At 36.6% G+C, this 24,848-nt stretch overlaps 1 protein-coding gene across 8 annotated transcripts in view; it reads left to right on the top strand.

Moving 5' to 3' along the window:
- AGTPBP1 (ATP/GTP binding carboxypeptidase 1) overlaps positions 1-24,848 on the top strand; it is a 220,094-nt gene that overhangs the window by 139,655 nt on the left and 55,591 nt on the right. For 5 of the 8 annotated variants that reach the window (XR_010407822.1, XM_045882326.3, XM_064579824.1 and 2 more), the window contains exons 21-25: positions 1,024-1,204; positions 2,889-3,018; positions 4,053-4,184; positions 6,263-6,439; positions 10,205-10,365. Coding sequence is in view for 5 of the 8 variants with exons in the window: in XM_045882326.3 (XP_045738282.2) it covers positions 1,024-1,204; positions 2,889-3,018; positions 4,053-4,184; positions 6,263-6,439; positions 10,205-10,365 (781 nt within the window). In the remaining 3 variants the exon portion in view is untranslated. Of the gene's footprint in view, positions 1-1,023; positions 1,205-2,888; positions 3,019-3,302; positions 3,410-4,052; positions 4,185-6,262; positions 6,440-7,033; positions 7,663-10,204; positions 10,366-24,153; positions 24,196-24,848 lie in introns of those variants that run through there. The other 3 variants (XR_010407823.1, XM_045882327.3, XR_010407824.1) reach the window with 3 other exon arrangements.

Below are 24,848 nucleotides of genomic sequence, written 5' to 3'. Positions count from 1 at the left end.
TTCCTGCCTAGCCCTCGGCCTACTTCTGGGCCTCACTTTCCTCATTTCGAAAACGGGGGAGTTGTGTGAGATTATCTCTGAGGTCTCTCTCAATAGGAATATTCTGTAGTTCTTAGAAGTCCTACCCAAAGTATAATACAACAAAATGTTTAAAGAGTTCATGTAGTACATGAACTCTTTAAACACTTAAAAATTTAAATTTTAAATGTTTAAAATTTAAATTTTACAATTAAAAATTTTCAATGAACTAATTTTATTAAGATTAGTTTATTAAACTAATAAAATAATTTTATTTATAATTAAACCACCAAGAAACCTATCAAATGCTTTGATGCTAGCACTGAAGAGCTACTTGGTTTTCCCGGCCATTTATATTTTTAAAGTTGTCTCAGATGTACAGCTGTAGTAGAAAAAATTTAAAAACTGCTCTAATTTTGATAAGAAGGTAAAGTATTTTCAGGAAAGAGAAAGCTTGCTATGCATGAAACTATGAGCAGGTGGGCTGAGTGGTTATATTGTAGACCTATATATCTAAATGTGTAGTGAAAAGTTTTTCTTTGTAAATCTCTGAACAGATATACCTTATTTTATCTCTGCTTATCATAGCAACTATAAAACAGGGGTAAAATGATATTTTCCCCCATGACTTTATGAAAAATAAATTTATATATAAAGCTTCTCCAACTACTTGTTCTTTATAAAAAGCACTATTATATAAAAGACCTAGTTTTATATGTCAGATTAATTATTGAGAAATAAATAAGTGACTCAAATACTGTTTATTGTCTTATGTGTTATGTTCATACTATGAACTTCTTTAGGACATGGCCTATATGGGTTTTATCTGTTTTCTCTATAGGGCCTAGTGCCACTCTTGTATATAGTAGGTGCACAGGGAGTGTTGCAATGAATTTATATCAGAATTCACAATTGAATAGAAATATTTCTAAATCCCCAAAGTCAGACATCACACAAACTCTTAGTAGCTGTTCATTTTAATTTGAGATTTTATGTGTACTTTAGGAAACCGCCCTTACGTTTTCTTATCTGCTCGGGTACATCCTGGAGAAACTAATGCAAGTTGGGTAATGAAGGGAACATTGGAGTACCTCATGAGTAATAACCCTACTGCCCAGAGCCTACGAGAATCCTATATTTTTAAAATTGTCCCTATGCTAAATCCAGATGGTGTCATCAATGGAAAGTAAGTGAAGCAAATGTTATAGAAATGCTATAAATGATGTGGCTGTCCTGTATAAACTGGTCAAAATCATAGCATCCAGCTTAGTTTGGAAAACAAATTGAGTGATTTTTCTAGAACAAAGAAATTGTTGGTGGGGAATTCATCTAAGATAAATTTTTAAAGGAAAATACATTTTATATATCCGTATGATATTTTGAGAAATTCTGTATTTATTCCATGAGAATATGATTTCATAAAATGTATGTCTTGCTTGAATTGTTTTAGAAAAATCATTGTCAGGATATGAGAAAGATTTTTAACATATCCTCTTATATTTTTGTTTGTCAGTGGCGTGATCTTGGGTTGTTCTAAGATTTAGAAACTTCTGGGATCTCTTTCCACTAATACAGATTGGCTCTACCTGCTGACCTCTTCCTTATAGGAAGAGGTGTAGTTTTGGCAGAAAGAATTCTTTAGACTGGAAATACTAGAAGATAACTTCTTTTTGAGTGGAGATGACTTACAGTTAGTGCAGTTTATTTTTTGTGGGAATTAAGAAAGGTCTCTGTTTCTGAAAGATGGGAATTTGGTCTTGCTATCACGAGCATCTGCAAAGCTGAGGATACCATATTTTATTTATTCAATGAAGGTAGCATGGATATTTCTCATATTTTAGGAAATTTTTGAATGAAAAAGCTAGAATAATTTCCTTTTAGGTAGTATGTTGCAAAATTAAAATGAGATTTTTATGACTGGTTTTAATTTAATTGAAGCATATTGACCAGTTAAAATTGTGTTTATATTTCTGTTATCACCTTCTGCTAGTCTGCTTAAATTTTTGCTCAATTGCTTTAATACTTAATACTTTGCAATTAAATGAAAATATATTTGAATTTTTGCAAGAATGTAAACTTTTCATATACTTCTCTTTTTTAGGAGGGCCCAGCTCAGATAGCACTTTCTCTTTTCTTTTTTTTTTTAAGTAGGCTCCATGACCAGCCTGGAGCCCAACGCGGGGCCAGAACTCACAGCCCCGAGATCAACACCCAAGCTAAGATCAAGAGTCAGATGCTTAACTAACTGAGCCACCCAGGCGCCTCCCCCAGATAGCACTTTTACATAATAACTAATACAGTCGAAGTACAGGATGTTAGTATATAACAAATGATTATTATGTAGTCAGAATGGAAAATATGACCGTTAATAAATTTTATAGAGCCTGAAATAAGACCTCAGAATTGAGAATTAGTTTTTTTTTTCTTTTTTTAAGGTTTTATTTATTTATTTGAGAGAGAGAGTGAGTGTGTGTGCACACGTGAGTGGAGAGAGGGGCCGGGGGAGAGGGAGAGAATCTCAAGTAGACTCCCCGCTGAGCGCAGAGCCCTATGCCAGGCTCGACCTTAGGACCCTGAGGATCATGACCTGAGCCGAAATGAAGAGTCAGAAGCTCAACAGACTGAGCCACCCAGTGCCCCTAAGTTTTTTTTTTTTTCAATAGCTTGAAAATGTTGGCCTAAATATCTGAAAACTTAACCACAGTTAAATGCATGTAACACAAGATTTTACACAAAGCACATACTTAATAAGTGTTTATTTAATGACTAGTGTATTTACTGGAAATAGTTACTGGAATAGAATCATAAAATTAAATACATGTAAGAGTTTATCAGTACTAATGTTTGTGGTTGTGCTTGCATATGTGTAGTCACCGCTGTTCTTTAAGTGGAGAGGATCTGAATAGACAGTGGCAAAGTCCAAATCCAGATTTACATCCCACAATTTACCATGCTAAGGGACTGCTACAATACCTGGCAGCTGTGAAACATTTACCACTGGTAAGTATTTGTACTCTGTCTAGTCAAAGAAATGATTTTGTTAATTAATGACTCAGTATTTTATGGTGATAAAAGTTAAATGTTAATTTAAAAAGTAATTTCCTTAAAATATCTTTTATTATCAATTACTTCTGTTATCAGTTACATAATATCAGTGTATCATGATGTCAAATTAATACAGTGTTATCCATATTCTTATTTCATCAGGTTTAACTTTTATAGTTCCCATGAGCTCTTTATTTTTTTGTTTATGAATATTGGTAACTCCGGGTTGTAAATTTTAGGTATTTAACTTCACTGTTCGAACAACACTAAGGTAACAGGATGTATCTTCCAAATTCTCAAAGTAGTAGAAGCTTATTTCTGAGTTCTTTAGTCAACGCTGAATGAGGTAAGTCCCCAGTATATATATGAAAGGTGGCATAGGGCATGGTGGCCGACTACCATACTGTGTATATGTGCTGTTTTCCGCAGAATGGTTTTGTGTAGAATGTTCCCATTATATTATGGTTTAAGTGAGGCAATCTTCCTTTGGGAAAGACGGGAAAACTTTAGAGAAGGAGCAGCACTGACATGCAAGCCTGTTCTTTATTCTTCATTTTAAAAATGATGCTCTTAAAAATCGAATTGAAACCATACTCTTCTTTAAATAGTGTTTTTCATGAGAGCATTTTCATGTTCTTTCAAATTAGGTAAATGTTTTAACAACCCTTGGATCAGTGATGATTGCTGCTATAGATTTGACCTATAACTGAATTCATTATTTTTTAAATGATGAATAGTAGATACATAAGAGTGGAACTCATGGCTTGATGCAGGCCCTGGAAAGGATTTAGCCATTCTGGAATTAATCACAGATCCTTTCCAGAACTAGATCTTACTACTTTTATTACTTCTACTTGTTAAATGGTGGCTCGGTTACAATATAAAGGGCAAAGAAACAGACCTATTTATTGTCTTGGTATTAACTAGCTTTATTTGGCAATGTATGAATTTGAAGTTTTTTAATTTTTAAAATATATTGTATCTTCAAGGTTTATTGTGATTATCATGGCCATTCCCGGAAGAAGAATGTATTTATGTATGGATGCAGCATCAAAGAGACCGTGTGGCATACCCACGATAATGCAACTTCGTGTGATGTTGTGGAAGATGCAGGATACAGGGTAATTATTACAGAGGAGTCTGGAGTTTTTGGAGTTCAAACGTGCATAGCACTACAGAGAATAATTTAACATACACGACCTACTCAGATTCAGCAAGTGTTGCCCTTTTGCCATTTTTTTCTTGTTTCAGATTTTTTCAAGTTAACCATTCTAAAATTTTTGCTTCTCACATTTAGATTTTTAATCTATTGGGAATGTATTTTTGTATGAGGGTTGGGGATCTAATTTTAGTTTTCCCATATATAGCCAGTTGTCTCAGCACCATTTATTAAACAGTACATCCTTCCTGTGCCAGTTTATAAAGCCATCTGTTACATACCATGTTTCCATACGTCTGGGTGTGTTTTGAGGTATGCCCAGGACTGCAAGATCTTACTGCTTCACGTCCTGGGTGCTCTCCATTCGGGCACAGTGGCTTTCCTACTGTATTTGTGCTCAAACAAAGCACCCCAGGTTATTTTCCCAAAAGAGTTTTAGTAGCGTCCCACTGCTGTGAGCAGAAATTCAAAGGCACATTTTCTTTTTGGTGTCCTCTTTCTTCTTCCCCTTTCCCAAATAAATAAAATGATTAGAGTTAAATTAAAAAAAAAGGAACACTCCAGAAACAAAGAGTAGTAAGTGAAAGTCATCTTCTGCCAGTCACTAATCATTTCTACCAATGTATTGTGAGATTTGCCTCTAAGGACATTCATTCTTAAAGGTATATACATGTAGCCTATGAAGTTCTGTTTTTATTCTGACACCACAGCCAGTATGTATTGCTGTGCATTTTTATCACTGCACACATGTGCCAAAATTTGTTGAGTAGTCCAACTACTATTGGTGGTGGTTCGATTAGTATTGCCAGATTGTCCTACATAAACATGGTGTAAGTCGATAGTGCTCCGTACAGTGACTGACAGTGCTGTTTCCATACCCTTACCACAGCATGCTGTCAGCTCCGCGAGGGAAAAACTATCGGATGGTTTTAATATCTGTAATTATAAATGAGGTTGAGTCCCTTTTCATATGTTTGGCCAATGATGACCTCTCCCTCTCTTTTAAAAGCCTTTTCTCATATTCTCTGCTTGCTCTTGTACTGGTCATCTAATTATTATTGTTTTTAAGATAACAACTCTTTATATGTATTACAAATATGTATATGTATTACAAATTATATGGTGAAACGTTTGTGTGTGGTAATTTAAAACACATCATATTTGTTGATTTTTTTTTTTAATGACTTCTGAGTTTTGAGGCTTAGAAAGACTTCTTATCCCAAGATTTAAAAAATAAAGTTCCATGTTTACTGTTTTTAATTTCATTTTGAAATTTTACTAATTGTAAGTTTAAATTCACAGAGCAGTTAGACTTGAACGTACTGAAGAGTGGCTTCAGCTAGTTTCTCTCAGTGGCTCTCCAGCGGTGCCAGCAGTTAGGGAGTGATCGGCCTTCTCTCCACTAATCATTCTAATTTTAACACCTGCCTTTGGTTCCAGTTCGGAATTCTCTTTCTGGAGAGGTATCTGGTCCGACACAGTATCACGATTTTACTTCCCTTACATAGATAATCAGGTGAATATCTGTTGGATTATTTCTCTAGTCAGAGCGTCTCTCAGAGTTCCACTGGCTCTGCCCCCATACTTACACACTCCAGGTGAACCTGAGAATAATGTGAAGTCGAAAAAAAATGGGCATTTTGATTGTGATTGCCTTAAGCCTTATTGATTAACTTAGAGGTGATTGACATTTATAATATTAAATCTCTTAATAGGCCATCTTTCATGACTAAAGTTGCTTTGTTTTTTAAACATGGTCTTTTTAAACATTTTTTAACATAGTTTTCGTTCATTTATTGGTTGCTACTATGAATGTGATCCTTCTATTTTCTAACTGGTTACTGTTCATCTAGGAAAACAGAAAATTCTAAATTAGTAAGGAGTGATTTTGATGCTTGGAATAGCAGGGGATAAAGCAAGAAGATCCACATGGTCCTACTCTGATCACCATGCTTTCATGAAAATTTTTAAAAATTACAAAAAATTATTATCTAAAAAAAAAAACCTTCTTGAAATATTTTATCATTCTTATCTTTGCAGACTTTGCCTAAGATACTGAGCCATATTGCCCCAGCATTTTGCATGAGCAGCTGTAGCTTTGTAGTAGAAAAATCTAAAGAATCCACGGCACGTGTTGTAGTTTGGAGGGAGATAGGAGTACAAAGAAGCTATACCATGGAAAGTACTTTATGTGGCTGTGATCAGGGAAAATATAAGGTAAAACATCTCAGGACTTTGATCAGTAAAAATTATTTTAAGGACTTCCTTTTCACATAGTATGCTGGTGGTTTTCAAGTATATATTAAATGACATGTTTGTTATACTGAGTTATATGTAATTTGCAAGAATAGAATTGAATCATATGCAATTCTTTTTTACTTCTCTGTACTTAAATAGCTTGCTTTTGGTCTTTATGAAATCTTGGTTGAGCCTCTCTACATTAGGCATGTTGTGGTACACATTTAAATATTGATTGGTAATTTATAATGAGCTGCACAAGTAGTACATTATTAATAAAAATTTTCTATCATTTTAATTTGTTGGATATAAATATATTTTTATGCATTTAGAAATAAACACATTACATTTATTTATAAAGTTTTATATACTTAGATTTGTGTGTGCGTGTGTGACTTTTAAATGCATATCCCTTCACTAAAATGTTTTCTTTACTAAGACTGCTCTTCTCTAGTGTCATAGACTTTTTTAAGTTGTATTTATTTATTTTAGAGAGAGAGAGAGCACAAATGGGAGGGGCGGAGGAAGAGAGAGAATTTTTTTTTTAAAGATTTTATTTATTTTTTGACACAGAGAGAGAGAGCGCGCACGCACAAGCAGGGGGAGTGGCAGGCAGAGGGAGATGGAGACTCCCCGCAGAGCAGGGGGAGCCTGATGCAGGACTCGATCCCAGGACCCCAGGATCATGACCTGAGCCGAAGGCAGTCGCTTGACCACCTGAGCCACCCAGGTGCCTGGGAGAGAGAGAATCTTAAGCAGATTCCGCACTGAGCGCAGAGCCCGCCGCTGGGCTCAATCAAGACCTGAGCTGAAACCAGGAGTCAGATGCTTTACTGACTGCACCACCCAGGCGCCCCTGGTGCCATAGACTTTTATTGGAAACAACTGGAGCTTAAAGTTTACTTTTGAAATTAAAGACTAATAAAATATTATGTGACTTTGAATTTTTTAATTTGAAAGATTGAGAACCTAATGAGCAATCAGTCGGAGCTTAGATAATCAACAGCAAACAAATAAATATGACAAGTACTTATTTTTTTTGCTACAGAAAGATTTTCAGGTGTCATGCTAATTATTCTGTTTGATTTGGTTTTGTATAGGGCAAGAGGAAACTGAATCTAAGAGTGATTTTCATATACCTCACATAAAAATGGTTGTAACTTCGTTCGGAAAGAGTTAAAAATTTAAAAATCTCCCAATTGGTTAGTATTAAAAATGTCAACATATTATAGTTGACTGAAAGCTTAACTGGAGAGCCTAAGTAATGACTTTTTCAGTCTGTACCAAACTGGAGGAAAATTGTATAGATCTTGCAACTGACATTCAAACTTTTGAGGCCTGGTCGAGTAAAACTTAATGAAATTTCAGTACTTTCTGTTGAGTGACTTCCCTAAATTTTAGGTTGACCACAGTATATTATTTTTCCAAAATATAATGTCCTTTGAATTCTCTTCAAATACTGTAAAACAGTGACTTCTCATCTGCTAAGGACATGATGGTGATAAGAGATAAGATGTCCTAGAGCACTACTCTAGCTCCCAACCCCTGTCTCGTAATCATTGCTGTCGTGGACAACTTTGCCAGGAGTCTCATATTCTTTAAGTGTGTAGGATGGGAACAATGCTTGAGAATCACTTTTGTATAAGACCATAGGTATCTCCGAGGAAAAAACCCTTAAGCTGTATGATTTATGGAAACAGACTGTAAATTATGTCTTAAAGAGATCCTTTATGCAGTCAGACTGGAGAAGGCAATTTAAAGCATCAGTGTCTTTGAAACTAGCCTCTGGGGGCAGGAGGAGAAGTAGAGAAACTGAGGTTTGCATGCCCCTTGAAATCAACTATGGGATATAGCATTAGTGCTTTCTTATTATATTTGGATTCTATGATAGACTTTCATTAGATTTTTTAAAACATTCTATTTGTATTTTGATAAATTTCTTTGGTCATTTCAAAAACCACATTTTAAAAATAGCTAAAAAATATATTTTGAAACATAAAATGTTAAACCAGTTTTCCAAACGGTTATTTTTTTAAAATCTATAGACTTTAAAAAATAAAATGGGTACCTAGTAAATACTCATTTCTTTTTTATATGATTTAGTTAATAGAGTTAATGTTGGTTTAAAACTGTTACGCAGAGAAATGTCTTAGCATTAAACCTTAACAGGTTTTTTTTTAAATGTCTAAAATTCAGTGCTGTGATCCTAACATTTTCTTTTTACAAGCTTTTTTGTTATTGTTAATAAACTTTTTTTTTAGAGCAGTTTTAGATTCATAGCAGAATTGAGTGGAAAGTACAGAATTCCCATATACTCCCATCTGCCCCTACACACGTAATGTATACTTTTCAGACTTGTTAATGTTAGCTAATAAGTTGTGTGAGTTTAATGATATTTTAAGAAACAGTTCTCTTCACCTCAAGAATGTTCTTATATTACTGAATTTTAGGCTGTAAATGATCTTTATTTTTATTTTCTGTGAACTAATTCAGAAACAGTCATAGCCTTTCTAAAGCTTTTAAATTAAGAAGGCAAATGAATCTTCTAATAAAGTTAGGTTCCATTTCCTAGAATATTTGGAGATGGGTAAAATACTTAAACCATCAGGCTACCGGGGCACCTCTTTGGCTCAGTCGGTTGAGTGTCAGGCTCTTGGTTTCAGCTCAGGTCATGATCTCATGGGTCATGGGATCGAGCCCCACATCAGGCTCCCTGTTCAGTGGGGAATCTGCCTGAAGATTCTCTCCCTCCCCTCTCCCCCTCCCTCTCAAATATAAAATAAAAAATAAATCTTTAAAAAAAAAATCATTATTATAAAGGCATGTGCTTTGTGTAGGGTAAGTAACAGTTTTTACAGTTTATTTCTTCAGTTACTGTGTGCTTTCAGTCTCGTCATTGTAAAGCTGTTTTAAAGTACCTTTTCTCTAAATGATGTGTGCTCTCATTTTCACCTGCAACTTTTTTTGGTGTAAGGATTTCACTTATTTTAGAGATTCATTTTTATCTGAAAATTAAACAATAAGCAATGTTTTGATTTATAGTCCATTTTTATCATTTTATGTGGTAACATTTAACTTTTGATAAGCCTTATATTGTTTATTGGGAAACTGTCAGAAAAGGGTAATAAGTTGCAGTAAAATTTTCTTTTTGCTGCAGTAGACCGGATTTGAAATGGGCATTCCTAATTGACATGGAACATAGGAACTTATTTTACTGCTACCTCATTGGCCTAGATCTGGTTTTTTTTTTTTTTTTTTTGACATAGTTACCTTTCTTTTGTTTTTTTATTTACCAGTTTCTTTTATCATATGGTAAAAAGTGTCTATATATAGTAATTTTCAGTTATTACAAATTCGGGCTTTGATTTTGACAGTACAGTATTTCAACATTGGCATCCAAAGTAGTAGATTACAAGAAATACTAGCAAAAATATATTTTCACACATGAACTCCAAGAGTAATATAACCACAGAACGTTTATTTTTTTCCCAGTGTGTTAGTGAAAATAGTTAGCATGTAATGAATGCGAATAGACATTTAGAATGGTTTTTTGAGACAGTTTCCTTTGTAACCTAAAATGATCTTATATTTTTAAGACATTGTGCTTATTGAGTTGTAGGCCCGTACAAAGTACCTTTTAATTTTATTAATATAATTACAAATTTCTTTTATGTAATTATAATAAGAAACAGCCAGAGGACAGCAAATGTCCTAATTACATATATGAAATTGCTTTATTTCTAGGGTTTACAGATTGGTACTCGAGAATTAGAAGAGATGGGAGCAAAATTTTGTGTTGGTCTGTTGCGTTTGAAAAGACTGACATCCCCATTGGAATATAATCTGCCTTCCAGCCTGCTTGACTTTGAAAATGACTTGATTGAATCGAACTGCAAAGTAACTAGGTAAGACGCACTTGTTTCCTTCTGTTATTATGTTGTAGTATACTGTTAGACTTCATTAAATTAATTAAGGAGGAAAGGCACAGAGATTTTGATAGCCAAGAGCATTTTTAGAATTAAATAAAGTTTAAACATCTAGGTTATGTATTTATTTGTTCCAAATTGTGATAATGTTCTTCATTCTTTCAACATTGATATTTAGATGAGATTGTAACGAAATATCCTTATATTTTGAATGCTATTTTTAGTAATCTTAATGGCTTACCTTTAACCCAAAAATAAGCAATATGGAAAACAGTACTTAGATAATATCTAAATAAGAGGACTTGGAATCAGGATTCATACCTGAAATTTTATTTTGTTGATATCTAAACACATCAAATGGCTTTCCAGTAACATTCTGGTTACATATACTAAAAACAGCTAATTACTTTAGTATCCCTTTGAAAATTTAATTATATCTGCCAAATAATATTCTCAATAGATAAACCTTTGCTCCTTAAATATATATAAAATTTGATCAGTTACAGGCTCAGATATAATTCAGTATTATAATTCTTAATCATAACACCAGACCTTAGCATTTTATAGTTTGATGGATATGGGTAAGAATATGCTCATTTTGTAGAATCTTCATGGTTTTTCTTGTTAGATATTGACTTGTCAGTTTATTGCTCTGCTCTGTTACATATATTAGTTTAGGAGTTTTAAGTGTAGTAAAACATTAATTAGAACTCTGTTCTTTTTAATATGATAATTGAGACAGTAATCACCTGAGTTCTCTACTGGAAGTAAATATATAAAGATTGTCAGTTGTTCTGACTGATATTTAGAAGCCTTCCTTCAAGTTATTTCATGTATTCTTTTTTCTCCCAGCTTTATTGAAGTATAATTCACAAATATAATTTTAAGATTTTATGATGCTTTGATATATGTATACCTTGTAAAAGGATTGCCCCATTGAATTAATAACATATCCATCCATCAGCGCACATATTTACTGTTGGGTGTGTGTGTGTGTGTGTGTGTGTGAACAAATATGATCATTTCAGTTCTCTTCAAATTTCAGTCATACAGTCTAGGATTATCAGCTGTAATCACCATGTTATACATTACTTCCTCAGGTCTTATTCATCTCAAGGCTGAAAATTTGTACCCTTTTACCAATCTCTCCTTTTTTCCCTACACCCTATACCCCTGGCAACTGCTTTCCTACTCTGTTTCTCTGAGTTCTAATTGTTTTTTTGTTTTTGTTTTTGTTTTGATTCTACATGTAAGTGACACCATGTACTAGCTATCTGTCTTTGTCTGGCTTATTTCACTTAGCATAATGCCCTACAGGTTCATCCATGTAGCAAATGAAAGAATTTCCTTCTTTTTAAAGGCTGAATGATATTTCATTGTATATCTGTATGTTACATTTTCTTTATTCATTCATCCATCAATGGGCACTTAGGTTGTTTTGATACTTTGACTGTTACGAATAATACTGCTTTGAACATGGGAGTGCAGATATTTCTTTAACAGCTAATGATTTTATTTCCTTTGGATATATACCCAGAAGTGGCATTGCTGGATCATATGGCAGTTCTATTTTTAATTTCTTGAGGAACCTCCATACTGTTTTCCATAGTGGGTGTACCAGTCAACAATGTGACCAACAGTGTACAATTGAGCACCTTTTCATATATCTGTTGGCCATTCGTATGTCTTCTTTGGAAAAATGTGTATTTAGGTCCTTTTCCCCATTTTTAAAAATTGGGGAAATGCCCCATTTAAAAAAAAAATTTTTTTTTTGCTTTTGAATTGTGAGTTCTGTGTATGTCTGGTATTAACCCTTTATTGGATGTGTGGTTTGCAAATATTTTCTCCCATTCCATAGGTTGTCTTTTTATTTTGTTGATGGTTTTCTTTGCTGTACAAAAGCTTTTTAGTTTGATGTGGACCTACTTGTTTATTTTTGCTTTTATTGCCTTTGCTTTTGGTGTCAAAAAAGAAATTATTGCTAAGCCCAGTGTCAAAAGAGTTTACCCTCTGTGTTTTCTTCTAGGAAACAACATATCGTACTTTCATATCGTACTTTCTAGTCATTAATCTGTTTTGACTTGATATTTGTATATGGAGTAAGGTAGGGGTCTAGTTTTATTCTTTTGCATTTGTCTATCCAGTTTTCCCAGCGCCATTTAATGAAGAGGCTGTCTTTTCCCAATACATATTCTTGGTTCCTTTGTCAAAAATTAATTGGCTGTATATGCAGGGGTTTACTTCTGGGCTCTCTGTTCTCTTCATTGATCTCTGTGTCTGTTTTGATCACTATAGCATGATTGTTTGAAATCAGGAAGTGTGATGCCTCCACCTTTGTTCTTTTTCAAAATTGCTTTGTCTATTCAGGGTCTTTTGTAGTTCAATTGTTTCTTTGAAAAATGCCATTGACATTTTGATAGGGATTGTATTGAATCTGTAGATTGCTTTTGGTAGTGTGGGCATTTTAACAACATTAGTTCTTCTAATCCATGAGCACAAACTACCTTTCTATTTATTTGTATCTTTTTCAGTTTCTTTTATCGCTCTCTTACAGTTTTTATCTTCTATCTCCTTGCGTAACTTATTCCTGTTTTATTCTTTTTGCTGCTGTAGTAAGTAGGATTGTTTTCTTCTCTTTTCATAGTTCATTGTTGGTATATAGAAATGCAGCTGTTTTTTGTGTATTTTGTTTCCTTGGCATCACTACTGAAATTGTTCATTATATCTAACATTTTTTATGAAGTTTTTAGGGTATCTATATATAATCTGTTGTCTGCACTGAGAGAAAATTGTACTTCTTCCTTTCTGATTTCCATGTCCTTTGTTTCTTTTTCTTTCCTAATTGCTCTGGCTAGGATTACCAGTACTAGGCTAAATAAAAGTGGTGAGAATGGGCATTCTTTTGTTGTTTCTGATCTTAGAGGAAAAGCTTTAGCATTTTATCACTGGCTATGATGTTAACTGTGGGCTTATATCAACTTATTGTGTGGAGGTGTGTGTCATCCTCTTCCAGTTTTTATAATGAATGGATATTGAATTTTGTCAAATATTTTTCCTGCATCTATTAAGATGATCACATGATTTTGATTCTTCATTTTGTTAATGTGGTGTATCACACTGATTGGTTTGCAAATGTTGAACCATCCTTGCATCCCAGAGATGAATCCCACTTGATTATGGTATATGTTTGATCCTTTTAATGTATTGTTGAATTGAATTTCCTAATACTTTATTGAGGATTTTTGCATCTAAGTTCATCAGGGATATTGGCCTATAATTTGTTTGTTTTTTTGAGTGAGCACTTTGAAGGTATCCTTTCACTCCCTTCTAGCCTGCAAGATTTCTGCTGAAAAAAATCTGCTAATAGTCTTACGTGTGTTCTCATGTATGTAACAGGTTGCTTTTCTCTTGTTGCTTTAAAGATTTTCCTTGTCTTTAACTTTGACACTTTAATTATAATGTGTCTTGGTATGGGTCTTTTTGGATTCATCTTTTTGGGTATTTGTAAATCTGGATTTCTGATGTCTTTTTCTTTCCCCAGGGTAGGGAAATTTTCAGCCATTATTTCTTTGAATAAGCTTTCTGTCCTTTTATCTCTCCTTCTGGGAACTCTATAATGAATATATTGGTTTGTTTATTCATGTCCCATAAGTCCCTTAAGTAATTTTCACTCTTCATTCTTTCTTCTTTTTGTTCCTCTGTTTGGATGAATTCTACTGCCCTTTCGGAGTTCACTGATTCTTTCTTCAGTTCTATGATTTCTATTCAGTATTTTTTCATATTTTCTGACTCTCTTTTGAAATTCTCACTTTGTTCATGCTTTGCTCCTGAATTTGTTGAAAATCTTTATTACCATTATTTTGAACTCTGTATCAGGTATATCACTTATCTGCATTCTTCGAGATCTGTTTCTAGATATTTATCTTGTTCTTTTGTTTGGGATATATTCCTCTGTTTCTTCATTTTCCATGACTCTCTGTTTTGGTTTCAGCACATTAGATAAACTAGCCATCTCCCAGTCTTAGCAGAATGCTCTCGTGTAGGAGATGAACTTCATTGATTATTCTGGCTTGAGCTCCTAGTTGTGTCTCAGACTTTTGTGATAGCCCAAGCCTCTTTCTTTGTTTTTAGTGTCTCCCAGTAGTTGGGGGTGCCAGGTCATAGTAGTATCTCAAAAAGGAGGATCATAGTCAGCACTTAGATGCAGAATGATTAGAAGCTGGACCTTCTAGCAGCAGCTAGAAAAGCATGTAGTTTAAGCCCCTTCCAGGGAAAAACTGGGAGATGGGTATTTTTGCCTGTTCCCTTTGTGCTAGTCTGAGTATATAGCTGTAGGAGGTGCCTCTGTGCCTAAGAACTGCTTCTTTGTTACAGTACATGGGACTCATGAATGTGAGCCCTGTTGGGGTACAGAGCCAGGCTGTCTGTAGGTCTGTGTCTTCAGTGACAGCCACAAAAGCTGAGGTGTCAGATGTATGTACAAGCTCCTTTCAGGGTGATATGGGTAACTTGCTTTGGTTATTGGCGCACCCTGTGGGGAGAAGGCAGGATATGTATCTGCTGGCTTCCCCAGTCTCTGAAGAGGATGGCAGCCCACAGTTCCTGCTAAATTAGAAGTCTGGCCCTCAGGCTGCAGCTTTTAAAATATGCAGATGAAACTTTTTCAGTGAAAGACTGGGAGATGGACAGTTTTGCCTATTGCCTCTGTGCAGAATGCACACAGACACTATATATATACATATGTGTATATGCTTGTGCATGCCAGGTAAGACTTGCTTCTTTGTTTATTGTAGCCTTGTGGTCCTGTTGACTGTCAGAGCTAGGTGTTTTTTCTAAGCAACCTTTAATTCACCCATGCTTTCTTTAGCTGGGTCTAATCTGATACGAAATTTATCTTTCTAATTCTTAATTGTATTTAATTAGGGGGATTAGGGGGAGAAAACTCCTTTGGAGCACTGGGCGGTGATTTAAAAAATTTTTGAGAAATGTTGCCTCTGGGGCATAAGGTCCAGTAGCTGGCATTCTGGGGGCCAGTTGGACTTACTTTTGAGCAGACTTTCTTCACTTACTCTCCTGACCCCCATTTCTGTCTTTTGGTCCCAACTGGATAGCCTCTCTGATAAAACTCTTTAGAAAGTCATTTTTCTATCTCTCTAAACTAGGGAATAACCTGAGGAGGGTGATCTGAAGGTCTAACTGCTCTTTATAAAATCTTTAGTCCATTCTCTTTTCAATTGCGCCCTGATAATCAGGTTTATCACCCAGATTATTTTAGCTTTCCTCTGACTGTGTAATGCAAATTAGCATTTTCCCCATGGCTTCCCCTGTTGTAAGTACTTGAGCAAAGTAGAAATTGGTACTCAGGCCCTGTTCATTTTTCATCCATCTGCCTTCATCTTCTAACATTTTGTTAATATATCTTCTTTGCTATTATTTCCTCTTCAGTGTTCTTTTTCCTGTGGATTATCCTTTAAAAGAAAAGTTACTCTTTTACAGTCATCTTCGTTGCTCTTGAGATTCACTGTACTTACCAGAAGTTACAGAACTTCCTTTTCAGTGAAGCCTGTGGTTGAAAATTAATCATGTTTTATATTCCCAGAGCATTCATTGGAAATTACCATACATAAATCATTCTAACTTTACTTAATTGTATTTGTTGTATAATAAAAATTTCATCTGATGGAACACTTAAGTCTGCATTATATCTTTCCTGTGTGTGGGGGGGTGTTTCTTTTAGGTCAAAGCTGGGAATATCAGTAGCGCTCATTTAAAAGCTTATAGCTATGTAGTATTTTTGTACTTAGCGAAAGTGTTTTTATTTCACCTGTCACCTGAACTATTAAAGAGTCCTCTCAGTCTCATTTAAAGGATTCAAGAACTGATAAAACATTTAACAGTGCTGCTCGTCAGGATATGGTTGGTGGTCACTACTTTCAGGATATTAGATATACAGAAGAAGTATTTGAAGTTTAAATAGGAAAGTGAAGTTGAAAAACGCCAAACGCTATGCAATGTTTTATCATAATAAAAACATATGCCCATGTTTAAATGAAGCCTAATGACTGTCTTATAATCAGTGTTTCGACCTGTTTTCTTTTTCTTTTTTTTTTTAATTGAGATGAAGTTCATACAGCATAAAATCAGTCATTTTAAAGTGAATAATTTAATGGTGTTTAATATGTTCACAATATTGTACAACTATCAGTCACTTCTGTCTAGTTCCAAAACTTTTTATAGCACCCCCAAAGAAGACCCTCATACCCTTTAAACAGTCATTTCAAGCCCCTGACAACCACTCATCTACTTTTTGTCTCTGTGGATTTACCTGTTCTGGATATTTCATATAAATGGAATCATATGGTGTATGACCTTTTTCGTCTGGCTTCACTCATTTAGCTTGTTTTCAGGGTTCATCTGTGGTGTAGCATGTATCAGTACTTAATTTGTATTTGTGCATACAGCAGAGACATTAGAAAATTTGTTGAATTTGTACTTAATGCAACTAATAAAATAAACAGAACTTAAGCTGGAGAAAACCTTTAAAATATGCTTAACATTTGTTCTTTTTTTTGTTAATACTTTTTTAAAAATCTAATTTGATGTGTTTTGATAAAGATAGAGTACATTTCTCATAAGGTATAGAGAATGTCTGTGAATGCGTTAACATCATAGTGTTTCTTGGTTAAAGGCTCTGCCTCTGTCGCGAGCAGTATCAGAGCGACTGGCTGGAGGTTATTGGTAAGGTAGTACAAAGCTACTCGTTGCTACAGACTGTTAACACTAGAATGAAATATTAGCCTCTGTATTTTCTGTACTTTCTTCATGTAGAGCTTGTGTTTATTTGTAAATATGTAGGAACTTTGTCTTCTGAGAAAATTAAATTAATATTGTTAAAGAGAAAATTATTTGTGACACTGTTACAGATTAGGAAGGCAGACTGCTCAGGAGGACTGCTACAAAGGGTGAATACGGTGAGGCAAGGTGGGGATTTATAGCCAGGGAGTAGAGTGGGGGATTGGTGGGTGGAAAATTACTAAGAGGAACCATCACATGTAAGGTAGATTCTAGCTAAACCTACTTGACGGAGTTTTTGCTGAAAGCAGGCCAGACTGATGAGATACAGAGAGTGGGGCATTTTGATAAACTGACTCAGCAAAATTCTTACTACAGCTAGACTAGACTAAGCAGGCAGAGCCCCTGACTGAGGACAGAGCCCAAGGTCAGGTCCTAGTTTGAAAGGAGGACTCAGAAGAGCCTGACTCAAGTTTGGTCAAGGACAGAGTCTGTCAGTATAGATCATTTGTGGCCACATGTTAATGGCAGTATTTACAGGAATGCAGTCAAGCTTACTGTATTAATGTGCTTTATTTTAAATGTACAGTTTATCATTTAATCAAGCTAATCCTTAAAAAATCCTTTGTAATGGCTGTGATGCACATGTTTGAGTCTGGTGTGCATTTGTGAGTGTCATTTATTGCAACCATGTAGAAAATTCTTACAGCTATAATTAGATTAGAATATTTTCTAGGCAGATAAATCATGCCATGTAATTGAAGATCATATTATCACTTCTAGTCCACTGGAAATCATAGTTGAAGTGAACCATTTGTGTTTTTGTGCTAAGTCAGTGAAATGCTGTTGTACCTACAAATATAGAGGAGATTAAAATCATCCAGAAAAATAAGTTGGGGACTTAATGTGAACACTTCAGGACCCCAGGCCAGATTTGATTATAATGAAAGCTTTGAGGCTTATCATAAGAGAGAGAAATGATCCTTATCATTGAGATCCAGATAAGTATGGAGTTAGTAATTGTTAGTCTCTAAGACAGCTGTATAAGGAATTTGATGATTGTAGATATTTGTTAATATTTATAAGCTATATTCTTTGTAGCCTCTTGGAAGAATTAAGTTATTCCTCTCAGTAAGTGCCTATTTGAGACTTCAAAGTAAGAATATGGTATATCAGAATCAGGAGGAATTACTCCTTCAAAGAGGATTCATTCTATCCTCTGGCAGGCTGTGGAGTAGGCAGGTGGTCCCAGTCTGGCAAGGGACTGAGCTAGCTGGAGGTGGGTTTGCAAAACTTGTAAAACTTGTTTAGCCTTGGTTCACACCTCTCCTCTCTAAGTGGTAGCCCTCCAGAGGTCACTGTGGAAGGCCTAGGGCTTCTCCTTTCCTCAGCACCACAAGACTGCCCCAAATTCTGTTGTTTATTTTCTGGTTGGTTTGTTTAGCTGCTTTCTGCTTTGCTGTTCAGCCTCTTGCACTGTGTATTTTAAGAATTTGTCACATGCCTCCGGGAGAGAACTGTTGGGGTCATATCTCTGCAACTCCCTTCTTTCAGGAAACTTGGCAGCTCTGAACTCCAATTTTTGCCTCCAGTCCTTTGAAATTGCTGAAAGTTCTGATGACTTCTCTGCCTCTTAGCAGCTGCCCTTGCCTGGCCTTGAGTTCCTCTGGACTTTACCCCATGCACCTTTGCTCTTGATTTTGCTTTGTATCCTTTCACTGTAATATACATCATAGCTGTTAATACAACTGTCTGCTGAATCCTGTACATCTTGCTAGCGCATCACTAAACCAGGGGTGGCCCTGGGACCGCAAACATGCATGCCCATTTTGAGTTTCTGTTAAGTTCGATTATTATCTCCGAGATTTTTGTGCTCTATTGAGAATGATCAGAGACAGATGGTATTGTAACCCCTTTTCATATTGTGTAAACTGAGGCTCAGAGATGAATTGACCCAAGGTCATCTTTCTGGTAATTCCCAACAAAACCAGGAATTGTGCCCAGATCTGACTCCAGAATTCCCCTGTGCTTTCATTGTATCTTGTATCTTCCAAGTGACTAAGTAAAATTACTAAAAAGGAATGGTTTCAGCTTTTGAGGCTGTCCTGCATTATTGGGAAACTTAACTATTTAACCTTTTTATTTTGTATAAGGAATGTTTTTAGATCAATAGTAAAATAAAGTCAGTTGGAGTTTAGTGACTGTTTTTTGAAGGCAGCTTAGTTATATTTGTGGTCCAAAAAGTATCTGTAAATTAACGACTTTCTCCCCTCCCCCCGCCCCCCACCGAAATATCCTGTTAGAAATTCTGTACTGTGTGTGTTGGGTATGTACATGTGTAGGAATGTGCAAATACTTATGTATACACTGTGGACAATTAAGACTGACAAAAATTGTTACTTGTATTTTCTATGGATAATTTTGTTTGCTTTGATATTTAGTAGATACAACATCTCTTATGAGCTGGGAATCAAATTATATAAATAAAACATTCTGTGATATTTAGGCAGATAGAGATTTTTCTTTCACATGAGACCTGATATTTCAATACAAGAAAGACATAATCAGCAAGTCACAAATTGCTGGTAATTTGGGCAATGGAATATTTTTCTGTTTGTGTATCAATTTCAGAATTTCTCCCCCAGGATATCTTTATTGTGCTGTCTGAAAACAGGTAGGTTAGTTTCAAAATTGTAGAAGAGTAAGGTTAAGGGAGGATTCTGAGTTACAAGAGGAAGGCGGTATTTTTAGTCCTGTTGGTGTGGGGGCAGCCCATTACCTGGGCTCTTTAGGAACTGATTAACTTTTTTCTTTTTTTTTTTAAAGATTTTTATTTATTTATTTGACAGAGAGAGACACAGTGAGAGAGGGAACACAAGCAGGGGGAGTGGGAGAGAGAGAAGCAGGCTCCCGCGGAGCAGGGAGCCTGATGGGGGCTCGATCCCAGGACCCTGGGACCATGACCTGAGCCGAAGGCAGACGCTTAACGACTGAGCCACCCAGGCGCCCCTTGATTAACTTTTTTCTTTAACAAGGTAGCTTTATTAATTTCATAATAGCATTTTATATCTGTACAGCTTAAGAATTTACAAATGCTTTCACACTTACTACCTAATTGGAGCCAAACAACTTGTGAGGTAGTGGCGCTGACACTGTTCTCTTGGCTTTTATTCTTGAGAAAAACCAGTGCTTGAAGAAAGTGTAGGAGTTGCTCAAAGTCGTGCAGCTGACTAGTGGAAGAAGAGAGGCACAGACCCAGAATTTCTGACTCCATGTCCAGGGTTTTGCTTCTTTCATGCTGGTGTAGGTAACAGAACTGAAGATCTGCATCCTGGTGTCTTGCATGTCCAGTCAGCGCTAATGCACGTGGCTGGGCGTGCCTCGAGGGAGACGGCGACTTTCTTAGGTTTAATTTTGCCTATGCTTACTAGTTTAACATAGCGATAGCCAGAACACTTTCGGAATCTGAATGAAGCAGGATTTTTTGTTGTCTTCAGAAATCAGTGGGAATTTTGAACCTCTTCTGCATCATAATGACACCATACAGCAGAGAATTTCAACAAATTCATCCTGTGAGAAAGCCATTTGGGTGAAGGTTTTGATATTTTTCCTGAAGCAGCATGAGGAAGATTTGCTTTTGGACTAAAATGCTCTTCTCTTTTAGGATGAAATGTTTCTCGTTGATTAAAATCCAGAAGAGAAGGATGTTAGGGCAGGTCTACATAGGCCAGCTGTTGGAGAACGAAGCAGAACAGGCCAGTGGGAGTAAACTAACAGGAAGAGAATTAGGGGGATAAGGAAGTTGTGGTGGGAAAAAAGTAATAGTGATAGGAAATAACTAAGTGCTGATTAGAGTTTCTCTTTGTGATCGAATTATTACTTGAATTCCTTTCTGCCGATGTCAAGGGATTAATTATTTTATAACTCTAGAGCAAATTACCTTAAAGTCTTTCTCAATAATCTGGAGGTTATTGTGAGATATGATGTATATGAAGGCCCTTCCTAAGTTGTACATTGTTCAAAACATGTTGGAATTATTAATAAAAGTGAAGCTGAATTGCTATGATTGGTCTTGTGCCTTAAGTTTTTTTTATGTAAAGTATAATCAGTGGGATGGAGTAACATAAAAATTGATGGTCTCGTGGGCCCTGTGGCTTCTCGTGGAGTTCAGCAAATAATTCGTTTAGGGCCTACAGTGTGTGTCGAGTACTCTTGGGAGCTGATAAGAGGGATTAATATGCGTAAGTCACAGCTCCCGACCTTGACATGCTGCTGAGAAGACAGGCCCACAAATAGATGGTTTCATCTGCCTGGGAGCAGTGATGGGACAGAACACGCAGGGTACAGGGGGATACAGAGAAAGGGCGCTTAGCCCAGAATGGGCTTCCAGAAAGAAAGAACATCTAAAGATGAGCCTGAGCTGCAGTTTGAAGGAAATATGAGTCGCTGGGAGAAAAAAGGTGGAAAGTATGTCCTAAGCAGGCGAAGCAATGTCAGTGAAAGTTTGTGATGTAAAATGTGAAGCAAGAAGTAGTTCAGAGATTGATTGGCAGGACTTGCTGGAATTAGGTTTTATGACGCACTGAGTGGATGATGTTGGGACGAGGACAAGCGGAACAGGCTTGCTAGGGAGTCTGGTGAGTTCTATTCTGAACATACACTTGGGGTATATGTGAGATAGCCATATGAATCTGCTAGCAAGTGCTTGTGTGCACAGTGGAAGTTCAAGGGTGAGGTCAGGGCTTGAAATTTGGATTTGGAAATGATCAGAATGCAAATTAAAATATGCGAGCTTACTCAAAGAGGGCTTGCATATAAGAGCGTGCCAGGAGAGCATTTTTATAAGCACCTATTTTTGAGGCATACTACGGAGGATGAAGAGCACTTGATCAGCAGTGAGGAGGGACAGAGGGGAATGAGGCACAGCAGAAGAGAGGAGTATTGGAATTGCTACCAGTTAAGTGGAACAGAGAGGTCTAGAAACAATGGACTGGACAGTGGCAACTGGAATACCAGTCAGAAGGCTGCTTTCAGTGGAGTTATGGGGATTGTAATCTTCTGTTCCCGCTGTCTCAGGATTCCTGCAGCTCTTTGACCCTAGATCTACCCACCGCTCTCCCCTGCCCCCACACGCGCACAGCTTAGCACTGAGGGCCCCTTTGCCATTGCTGGATGGACTCGCTGCATTTCAGCCAGATGGTACACCTTCACGAAGCTGAGGATAGGAATGTGACTTTGATAGGACCTGCAGAAACAGGCATCAAATATCAGGGTCAGTGAGGGTTCTGGGAATGGAATTAAGGGTGTGAAATCCATCCATTCCTAGGTATCACGATGGATGATGCCGGAACATGGAGGGGGGGTTTATGTCACAGCATATGAAGAAGCCAAGATCAGGAATTGACAGGCTCAAATTATTTTCTGAACATTCCTTGTTATGGGATTTCTTTTAAATTTCCAGGGGCTTTGCCTTCCAGGTTGTGCTTCTTAGACTTAAAAAAAGTGTTTATCAGGATCTGACCCCAGCATTGTTCCAAGTCTCTTTGATGTCTAGCAGCTTTTTGTGCTTGATCCTGGGCATTTTTGTTGCTTCAAAATCATTCTTCTTCTGTTTCCTCAACTTACAAGACTGTTTTCTAGCCTGTAAGTCTAGGCTTTTTCTTTAAACCCTTTCTCTTAGTTCATGTGGATTAATGTTCTAGTATTCAGCTGCCCATGTAGAACTAGGTCTTGCTCTGACCTCCGTGTAGTGGCTGGGCTTCCTGCAACTAGTTTACTTTATGCCAGTCTGTTTTCTTTGGTGGTGGTATGGGGTGGGGGGTGGAATGCAGGGGTGGGTTGGAATTCTGTTGTCCGTAGATCTCCTGAATGATGCTTGTCCACCCACCCACCACATGGATTTCGTGCTCTTCCTACCTGTCGGGAGATCCCATGATGCTGCGGGTAACTGCACTGCTTTGGGCCTGGTGCCTCCTCACTGTGGAGTGAGCCTTTACAGTTCTGGTTGGTTTCCCCAGCCCCTGTACCAGTGGAGTGCATGGCTTTTGAGCAAATCTGCCTCCTCCCTTGCATTTCCATGATCATTTCTTCTTGTTAGGACAGCCTCCAGGAAGAAAGTAAACAAGTTTCTCCCCTCACTTCTGTCCTTCCCCCTCCTTTGCTTTAGCTGAAGCCTCCGTCTATTCTAAGAGTCTGTTCTAGTAGTCTTCCATGTATGCTGTGACTCACCGGGGACACCCTGAGAATTCAAAACACCAAACTCATGAAGGAGGAATGAATTACTGTTTTTTAAAAGAAAAAAAGGAAAATGATCATTTTAAAAGGCAAATAATTTTTTCCTTTTAATCTCATTTTTTCCTAAAGACCTGATAGATCCATGATAAATATTTTAGTTGCATAATTGAAAGCTGTGAAATCATTCTTTTGAGTGTTAGGTAAGTAGTAAAGTCTCACATAGTCCTTCAAGCCACTCAGCAGGTTTATCGGGACTACTCCATCACAGGGCAAGCTCTGAACTTTTTTTTTTTCATGTTATATTAGTCACCATACATCATTAGTTTTTGATGTGGAGATCCACGATTCATTGTTTTCGTATAACACCCAGTGCTCCATGCAGTACGTGCCCTCCTTAATACCCATCACCGGTCTAACCCATCCCCCCACCCAAGCTCTGAACTTTTTAAGAAGTTTGCTATATAAATAGATCAAGGTGGTTTTGCAATATATTTTTAATGAGCAAGATAAAAACAATTCTAGGAAAAAGAGATAATCTTAGTGGATGAGTTTTGCTTTCTCTTTTCAGAAAATGAGAACCGTATAATCCATTAACTTGTCTTTCCTGCCTAAACTTGTAGATATCTGAACCGAATTTCATATTCAGTGCAGGACTTCTTTCATTCTAGATGCCTAATGACATTTGCCTCCCTGCTCATTTTAACAGTTTATTGTTTCCTTTTTTATTTTCTGATTTTATAGCTTTTAATTGCATCCATGATGGGAAATCCTTTTTGGAAGCAGGTGGGATATAAACAGACATGCATCTGTGTGAAATTAAGATAGTTTTGGTCACAACATGGGGACATTGAAATATTTCTGTAGTGTTTCTTTGATAACACTGTGTGTGTGCATGCGCGCACGTGCATGTGTGTAAAATCTCCCAAATGGGGAGAAATCAGAATACTGTGATTTTTTTTTTTTTTTTTGAAGAGGAAAGATGGAAAGGTTGTCTTTATCCCAAACAGCCTACCTAATGAAATATTCAGAAGCACTTAGTGCTTTTAAGCAAATATCTTATTCTGTGTCCCAAGGGCAAGTTATTAATCTGGATGTGGAGCGTTCACTTGTTTTTCGTTTTTATTCTTGACCACTGGAAACTGGGAGGAAGAGTGTATGGGCTGTTTTATGGCAAATAATCATTGTATAGACTTAGAATAAGTGGTTTTAGTGTTTAAATACCGCAGTTTATTTCTTTTTTTTTATAAAGATTTTATTTTACTTATTTGACAGAGAGAGAGAGAGACAGCTAGAGAGGGAACACAAGCAGGGGGAGTGGGAGAGAGAGAAGCAGGCTTCCCGTGGAGCAGGGAACCTGATGCAGGGCTCGATCCCAGGACCCTGGGATCATGACCTGAGCCGAAGGCAGACGCTTAACGACTGAGCCACCCAGGCAC

Source organism: Mirounga angustirostris, unplaced genomic scaffold, assembly GCF_029215605.1.
Source record: "Mirounga angustirostris isolate CCGP_5_RB_7025 unplaced genomic scaffold, mMirAng1.0.hap1 SCAF_15, whole genome shotgun sequence".
In the NCBI taxonomy this organism is placed as follows: Eukaryota; Metazoa; Chordata; class Mammalia; order Carnivora; family Phocidae; genus Mirounga; species Mirounga angustirostris.
The sequence above is the reverse complement of the archived record's forward strand: the minus strand, read 5'-3'. Positions and strand labels throughout refer to the sequence as shown.